Raw genomic sequence first — 9,204 nt, forward strand, 5'->3', positions numbered from 1 at the left:
AAACAACAACAACAATTTCAACTCCTTGTCAAATCCACAAACTCAAAGTAGAAGTGGTAGTTTTGAAACGCCACAATTTAATTTGGAAAGCACAAGCACAACAACTAATCCAGAAAGCAAAAACGAAAGAAATCCACCTCGAGGTAGAAAGAGAGGTAGCAGTAGGTACTCAAGACACTCGAATAAAGAAAATGTTCAACAGAGACGAAAAGAAAGAAAATCTCAGTAAAACTGCCATTAAACTTGCAATTCAATAGAACAATGACTTGCATATTTACATAATTAAGCTCAATTTGAAGTTAAGATAAAGACTCGAGATGTCAAAGTTCTCAAAAAATCAACAAGGAACCGCGAAATTTACGCAGATCTAGGAAATAGCAACATTTTTTTCTTGTGAGTAGCTACTCGTCCAATTGAGGGCATTGTTTCTATTTCTGAAAACTTGAAAAAAAAGAACATTATTTTTAAGATTTTTTATTTATTTATTATGTACATAGTAATTTGAAAATAAAATAATTTATACTTTAGAAAATAATAAATGTCTACGTGTTTTCAAGATTCTCTTATTGCTATTTTTATTGCTATTGGTATTTCTCTTATTACTATTTTTATACGTATTTCTATTTTCCTTATGAACTGGTCATAATAAGGGGTTGTTCTGCAGACGTCATTCCTCTCGGTTACGGATTCAATGGAACTGAAATCAGAATAGAACAGTTGCGCTTACTTGGGTGATGTTTCAAAGACAAAGAGCAGAAAAAATGAGGAATAACGGTATATTTCTTTTTCTTCTACGACTTGTAGATCCCGAGATAAATCGATTTAAAAAATACCGGTAAATCTTGAACTTTGACGTCACGGCATACGCTCCCGTAGGTGATGACGTCACATCAAAATGCCCGAGCAAAGCTCCCTCGCAGGCATTAATGTGTTTGTGCGCATACGTTTCTGCCCATTTCTTTCTGCTCCTCCGCCAGCGTGCTTGCATACTGGCGCTACCTAGTGGACGAAAAAGACAACTGCCTGAAGTCTGACGTCACACATCTTTGAACTCTTTCATTAGAACGGAAAATAAAATTTGAATTTTCGACCTTTTACAGTTTTTTTTTTTTTTTTTTTTTTTTTTTTTTTTTATTTTTCATTTCACTGGTCTAATAAAGCAACTTATAGTAAGTAGGCTTATGGAATATGGACTTACAAACAAAGTATCAGTAATTATTATGAGTACGTTCCAGATACAAATTATGTAATGTAATGTAATGAAAAGAGATTTATACTTGTCACGCACGACTGAGGTTAGGCCGGTACTCCAGATTTTCTTAATTATATGACCTAATATAAATAAAGACTGAATAGTCATACTTTCACTAAGGCCATGGTCATACTTACTTTCTTTTCCCTAAAAATAAGTGTTTGAGAACGGTCGATCTGGGAACGAAGCTTACCTGTTTAGGATACAGTTCGCGCCGGGCGGGAATTAAACCCGCGTCCTTGGACGCGTAGACGCGCGACTTTGATTCGCGCGTAATCGGCTGCAAAACCAAAGCTATGTAAATAATAGAGACCTTCTATAAACCCTATATCATTTTCACAGGTTTGGTTTGGCAGCCGTCTACGCGCTACTCAAAGTCGCGCGTCTACGCGTCCAATAAGAGACGGACCTTGGACTCAATCAACGGTATACCTAAGCATCTTTGGCTGGCCTAATTGATTTCGTTTTTCTTTCCAGAAGACTTTAAAACTTACAACACTCGCTCTCGTACTTTTCTCATCGATATGTGGAACGCTGGCCCAAACTACATCCCCTTCAGTGGACGTAGGAGATGCAGCATTCCGGCTAAATCCAGACAAAAGCAACTGGTTCGCCTACAAGAACAATGACGAGGGACAGCTTTCACAGACACAAATAGCATCCGCTGACAACACTGTCCAAGGAGTGTAAGTAGATTCTTCAATATTTCAGATTGCAGCATCGCGATTGTCAAAAAAAAAAAAAAAAAAAAAAAAAAAAAAAATAATCTACGGTTACCTACTTTTGGGTCACCCTAGTAGTGAATTGAGTCTGATTTTTTTGGGCCTCCTACACAAAAGAAAGTGCTAGAATCAGTCCATTTAATTTTTCTATTTTTAAATGCCATAAGAGGTGTATCACAACAATTCCATGACTTTTAACATTTCCAATTTCAGACATCCTGTTCGCTAGTGAATAATTTCGACGACATAAAGCACACAACTCTAAGTGAAAGAGGAGCTCTAAAGGAGGCATCTCGCTGTCTAAAATGTGCTGATGCCCCGTGTCAAAAGTCCTGTCCAACTCAAATTGATATCAAAAGTTTCATCACAAGTATTTCCCACAAGGTAGCAATTTTATTTATTTTCTAGTCCGTCCAACTAAGAACCCCTGGTTTGCGAAGGTATGTAGAAAGAGTCTGGGGTTTACAAAACCTTTTATTTTTTTTTCTTCATATTTATTTAAATTTTCACTTCTTTCAGAATTACTATGGGGCTGCCAAGGCCATTTTCTCAGACAACCCTCTAGGTCTGACTTGTGGTATGGTGTGTCCCACGAGTGACCTATGTATGGGAGGCTGCAACTTGTATGCAGCAGAAGAAGGCCCTATCAACATCGGCGGACTTCAGCAATTTGCAACTGAGGTGCGTATGTTACCGGCAACAAATTCATTACTGAAACAGTGCACAAATTCAAATTTCCGAAGAATGTTTTATGAAAACACATACCTATTACTGATGCAAATTGATTCCTTTGAATTAATCTTATTAGTTGATATCATTTTTATGTGCTGAATTACGTACCAATTTTTTCGTTACTACTGATACATGTATTAATTTTTAACCCATCAAATATACAGACCTTGTTTAGGCTGCTGGGGTGCTGGGGTAAACGGACTTTTCAGTTCCATTCGGGCAGGATAAACAAGGTATATTCTATTCTACTCCACCGTACCCTGGGACTGGACCATGGCCTTCCCCCTCTGGATGTGAATCGAATGTTTTAACTGACTGCACTTATAACTGGTGCTTCTTCATTCCCAGGTTTTCAAAGATATGGGCATATCTCAAATCAGACCTCCGGATGCCAAAGTAGATTTCCCCGATACCAAAATAGCACTGATTGGTTGTGGCCCAGCATCACTATCATGTGCCACATTCCTGAGCCGGATGGGATATGATGATATTACCATTTATGAGAAGAACACCTACGTGGGAGGATTAAGGTAATGAGGGAACTGAAGAGAGAAGACTGAAGAATATTGGCTCACGAGTATAACCGAACTGAAGAGGGATTTCCCTGACAGGGTAAGTGAAGAGGTAGAAAGAACCTAAAACTGAAAAAGAGAGTTCAATTGCTTTTTTCGACCATTTGGCCCTAGTAATAAGAGGTCTTACTATGAGCTTTTGACTTGCAAGAGCCCAAACTGCCTAGAGGATGTCCAATAAGAATACGAGGCACAGTTTCCGAGCAAGCTCACAAGTCAACGATCATTTCAACATACCGAAAATGAAGAAAGAGGGAATTTGTGAAGATTGGCCCTTTTGATTTATGACGAAGAAACACCTACAGCTACTTGTAAATGATCCTAACGACCAACAACACGTGACAGGGGGCCTTACAACTAACAATCAAACTATCAGTTGCGAAAATTACGAAAATTTATTAATTTTCCCCTCTGTTTAGGATATGGTCACCAATGTATCGCCGAGAATAGTCAAGGGTACAACATCACGACATCTGTATGGACCAGAACAAGGATCGTTCCTGAATATTGAACTCATATCGGAGAAGACTGCCTACCAATGGGTATACTATTCAAACTGTAAAGTTTTATCGAATACTCGTACAGAATTCCTTAACAAGTAGACAGAAATCAACAAAACTTGGTGGTGTTGGCATAGTGCGGCCAAAAGTTAAGCCTTTATTCTTGACGAATGGACTGTGAGAAGGTATGTGATGTGTTTCCATCCCAACTCGTATGTAACAATGAATATCACACTGTTCTTCTTTTCCAGTATGGTCGAAAAGAAAATCCCACACAAAATCAAGCGTGGCACAAGAGTGGAAATTTTTAGTTCGTAGAACCAGGTATATCCGTCCCAGTAGTGTTGCCAAGGCACTGGATTCATAACCGAGGGGACTGCAGTTCGAATCCCAGCAGTGGCAATTGAGTCAGAGGAAGGTCATCTGTAAGATTTAGCCCACACAAAAATTGAGCCACCCACCTTTATATTTCAACTCCGCTCAGAGTCAAACCTGGATATTCTATGCTTTGAGCTACTGTGATGAGCCTTTTAAGGTGGGTAAAATATTTGAATTTTCCCAGGTGGGAAATTTAGAAATTTTCCCAGAGTAAAATCTATCAACCTTCCCACAGTGAAATCCGGGGATCTTCTGAGAATAAACTCTGGGAATTCTTCTTAGTTTCTATTGTAAATACCTAAATATTAGTTACTAAATATAATTATGGAATATTTATGATATTTTACCTATGTTTATATTTATTACTATCATAAAGATAAGTAGTAATATTACGAGCACAAAAGTGGATATGTACCAAGAGTATTTAAAGAAGAAGATCCCTGTACTTAGGAATGCCTTGGAAATTCCTACAGGTCTTATAATAACAAACAAATTGTTCAAAATAGCTTTCAATAAAGTTTACTTTTTATTTCTCATTCAAGGGAAATTTGTTTTCCGCATCAACGAACTTAAAATTTAAATATACAAAAAAAAGTTTTTCAAAATAGTATCTAAATAGGTAGTTACTTAGAAGGTAAATTTTACTAAGAATAAAATATAATAATTTATGTCTAATAATGCTATTGAATAAATAATGTAGGTGATCGGTAAGTTTCCTAAGTTTTGAGTAAATGGTTTCTTCGGCACAAAATAATTTAAATAATCTAGAACATAATTAGAATGATTGAAAATAAGTACATATTTCAATAATTTTGGCCGAGTTTAATTTTTTTTTTTTTCAACTAAAAACGCTTTCTCAAGAACAAAAATGCCAAGAAAAGAAGGTTTGAGTCCTGACAGGATAGACTGACAACCCTTATGAAAATTTTTGTCAGTTGAAATTGTTAGAAATTGTGTCACACTTTATTTTTGTCAGTTGAAATTGTGTCACACTTTAGTGATTCTGATTGGGGCATCCAGGAAGGTTAGGAAACAAAACCAGCTCTCCTCCAATCAGGTTGCTTGGAAAACGACAATCACGTAAAATCTACCCGTACACCGTACACTCCTCACACATTTGGACAGAAATATTCAAGAATAATTATTTATCCAAAATCAAATTATAACGAACAAACATATCCAAGATTAAATTATAACGATCAGCGATATTCAAAATTAAGTTATAACGAACGGACGAAACAGTCATAATCATGACAGAAATTTGAATAAACTTGGTTTGGAATACAAATTTAAACCGAGGGGAGACCATGACAATTGAATTGGGACGGTCTTCAAAATGATAAAGGCCTACACTACCCTGATTTCAATGACCTCTGCCTATCTACATCGATCTTCAAAGAAGTCTGCATCGAAATGCCAACTTTGGTATTGATTTATTAAAAATTTATCTGCTGCCGAAAAAAAAAGGAATAAAAATATTCCTTAAACCCGGGTGTAAATGAAAAACAATTCTACCTTTACAGAAACTAAGAAAAGACGGCTACACTGCAATCTTCATTGGAATTGGTAAACCGAACGCAAATGTGATTCCGATTTTCCAAGGACTGACGGAAGAGATGGGTTTCTATACGTCCAAGACTTTCCTGCCAAGAGTTGCAACCAGCAGTAAGAAAGGTACGAAAAACCTGTCAAAAATATCGTCTCTTGATTAGCTTTTGACGTTCATTGACGTTCTTAGATCAGCGAAAACCCGTACATGTCGAAAGTAGAGGTGCCTACAACTCTATAGATATAGATAGGTATCGGCTTCCAGAAAAGGTACGAAAAACCTGTCAAAAACATCGTCTCTTGATTAGCTTTTACTGAAAGAAGTCATTTGACGTTCTTAGATCAGCGAAAACCCGTACATGTCGAAAGTAGAGGTGCCTACAACTCTATAGATATAGATAGGTATCGGCTTCCAGATACTACTTTAAAGAGCTGACAGCCTCGTGGTTCAGGACAAGCTAGATTGTGGTTCGAATCCCAACAGCGACATAAAATACAGTCCGAGAAAGGTTCAAAACCTGACCGGATTTGTTGGCAAATACAAATTTTATCATTTGAGACATATATAAATTAGATTTGAAGGTATTAGGTATTAAAAAAAAAGATGAAGCTTAAAAATTAAATTCCTCCTTGCTAATTTTATCACCTTTTAACCAATTTTCAGGCTTATGCGGCGGGTGTAAAAAAGAGTCCCTGCCAATATTGAAGGGAACGGTCATCGTTTTGGGAGCCGGAGATACAGCGTTCGATTGCGCTACATCAGCGCTACGGTGTGGCGCTAACAAAGTACTTGTGGTGTTCAGGAAGGGGTGCACGAATATTAGAGCGGTCCCAGAAGAGGTAAACACAGTATAGGAATCTTCTTCTTCTTCTCCTCCTTCTCCTTTTTTTCTCCTCCTTCTTCTTCCCCTCCTCTTTCTTCTTCTTCGCCTTTTCCCGTGTTTAGACGGGGTCGGCGTTTTTCGTCAGCCTATCACTCAGCCCTAGGAAGATCGCTTTTAAGCTCTCCTCCTTCTCCTTTTTTTTCTCCTCCTTCTTCTTCCCCTCCTCTTTCTTCTTCTTCTTCGCCTTTTCCCGTGTTTAGACGGGGTCGGCGTTTTTCGTCAGCCTATCACTCAGCCCTAGGAAGATCGCTTTTAAGCTTTCTTTGTCATGGGAAGGGGAAGACAGTATAGGACTGTTGGTCCTAGTTTGTCCTAGTCCACACAGTCCTAGTTGGTCCTAGTCCTAGCACTATTAGGACCAACAGTCCTATAGACTGTTGGTCCTAATCGCGCTTAGGCCGTTTGACAGACCAAGGTATGACAGATCTAGGCCGACAGCCCTTTTGCAGGTACAACATGCCATCACAGATTACATTTTACATTACATTGAAATGGGGGTCTTTACTGATGAAATTCCTGTGTGCGGAGTCCAGTGTGTAGGACTATTGCACCCCAAGAGCCATCACAGATAGGGCTGACGGAAACTTTTACCCTTGGAGGTTCTACAGGCCATCAAAGAAATGGCTAAAGCAAACTTTAACCCTCGCAGGTTCAACAGATTGATGAGAAATGGCTAACTCAAACTTTAACCCTTACAGGTTCAACAGATTGATGAGAAATGGCTAACTCAAACTTTAACCCTTACAGGTTCAACTGGCGTGGGAAGAAAAGTGCGAATTCCTGCCATTCATGTCTCCAGTCCAAGTGGATGTGAAAGATAATAAAATCGCCGGCAGGTTCAACTGGCGTGGGAAGAAAAGTGCGAATTCCTGCCATTCATGTCTCCAGTCCAAGTGGATGTGAAAGATAATAAAATCGCCGGAATGCAATTCAATAGAACCGAGCAAAATGAAAAGGGAGAATGGGTTGAGGACGAAGAACAGAGAATCAAATTGAAGGCGAATTATATTATTTCCGCTTTTGGGTCCACTCTGTTAGATAATGATGGTGAGCAGGGCCATATTTTTCTCCTTACTGTAGGTTGGACTCCAAAAATTTGTAGCATTCATCCCCCCCCCCCCCCCCCCCCCCTTTAAGATTAAATATAACGAGCAGCGATATACGAGAATAAAATTATAACGAACATATCAAAGAATTAGAACGAACAGACATCGAGGTAAAATTAAACTAACAAACTATCAACTTCGTACTTAAATGACTAGAGGAGATTAAATATAACGACCAGCGATATCCGAGAATAAAATTCTAACGAACATATCAAAGAATTAGAACGAACAGACATCGAGGTAAAATTAAACTAACAAACTATCAACTTCGTACTTAAATGACTAGAGGGGTAAAAACACATAATTTTAGGTAGGAATATTGGAGGCTAAAAAGAAAACTCGGGGCCCCGGGGAGCGCAACCCCTAGGGGCCCTGGAATGATAGGGATTGCTTCATATTTGAAAGCAACCAAGGGTATCACAAGATAGCTAGAAACGGGTTGCTAACCCCAAAAATTGAATTGAATATTAGAATATTCAATTGAATTAAAGAAATAATGAAATGCCTAGAAAATCTCGTCAATTCCCGAAAACAATCGGCGGCAGTCGACCAATCAAATACGAAATCTTTTATTTAATTATTTATTTAAAGCAGCAAAATCAACAGCGGTCTTACTACATCCTCAATTTTATTAGAATTTGCCGCAAAACTAATGGCGATGGCTCCTTACAAGTAGCTACTACTTTTTTTTCTTCTCGCGAGGCTAAATACTCCGATACTCAGCAAATATTTCCAAATTTTGTACCCGTTTTGGTTTTAAATTTAAAATAAACCTGTATTTAAGTAATTAACTTAAACCCGTTTTAAAGAGAGTATAAATTCACCAATTTAATTTGGTTTACTAAAGGATGTGTTTTCTAAAAAGGAAGGCATTGAGTTAAAATCTAATTTGGCTGTGTACAAACAAATGAACATCGTATCAGAAATCAAGGTGCATCAGAAAACGTTTTAAAATAGATTTTTTTTTATCTGCACACGAAATGGCGACTAATCAAAAGAGTGCTTACATTTCTTCTTAGCCTCATAAAATAGAAAGGACAGTTAAAAAATAAATTGAACACTGTAAAAGCCAAAATGACGACTATCTTCAAGGGATAAATACAAAGGATTATTTCTCAATTAGTGGGTCACCCGTGCTTTGCAACGGATGCTTGATCATAACTCGATAGAGTTACCCAAAATCCTCTCTTATTGTACATCTAGATTCTGGAACATATTATAGATATGCCTAACAAATTTCAGCTTTCTAGGTGTTAAGGTTCTGGAGATAGAGCGATCAGTGTGTGAATGGATCTCGCTTTTACGGATAAGGAATTTTAATTGTGTTAAGTATACATGCTTTTAATAAATGTCGTTCCCCGCTAAATTTTATGACTTGAATTGGACTCGAACCACTAACCTCCAAATTCAAAGTCCACCGCGCTTACCATTGTACCATTGAGGTTGGTTTCTTTTACGGATAATACGTACGCATAACAGTAAAGTAACTTGAAAATATGGAAATTAAAAT

The 9,204-nt window shown here is 37.8% G+C and overlaps 1 protein-coding gene across 1 annotated transcript; it reads left to right on the forward strand.

Annotated features, from left to right (window-relative positions):
- The first annotated feature begins 1,776 nt into the window (after positions 1-1,776).
- LOC113467540 (dihydropyrimidine dehydrogenase [NADP(+)]-like) lies at positions 1,777-8,646 on the forward strand. Its single transcript, XM_026823767.1, has 11 exons — positions 1,777-1,860; positions 2,188-2,358; positions 2,494-2,655; positions 3,055-3,222; positions 3,698-3,820; positions 4,263-4,313; positions 5,680-5,830; positions 6,369-6,544; positions 7,336-7,368; positions 7,458-7,664; positions 8,560-8,646. The coding sequence occupies exons 1-11, from the start codon at positions 1,777-1,779 to the stop codon at positions 8,644-8,646; spliced, it is 1,413 nt and encodes a 470-aa protein (XP_026679568.1).
- Positions 8,647-9,204: the final 558 nt, after the last annotated feature.

Source organism: Diaphorina citri, unplaced genomic scaffold (assembly GCF_000475195.1).
Source record: "Diaphorina citri unplaced genomic scaffold, Diaci psyllid genome assembly version 1.1 scaffold498, whole genome shotgun sequence".
NCBI lineage: Eukaryota > Metazoa > Arthropoda > Insecta > Hemiptera > Psyllidae > Diaphorina > Diaphorina citri.

Bases quoted from the DNA above. Each gene is read 5' to 3' on its own strand.
- LOC113467540 (XM_026823767.1), top strand. From the start codon at position 1,777: ATGTGGAACGCTGGCCCAAACTACATCCCCTTCAGTGGACGTAGGAGA. The intron at 3,223-3,697 runs GTGGGAGGATTA...CCCTCTGTTTAG, and splicing joins TTTATGAGAAGAACACCTAC to GATATGGTCACCAATGTATC. The intron at 6,545-7,335 runs GTAAACACAGTA...TAACCCTTACAG, and splicing joins TTAGAGCGGTCCCAGAAGAG to GTTCAACTGGCGTGGGAAGA.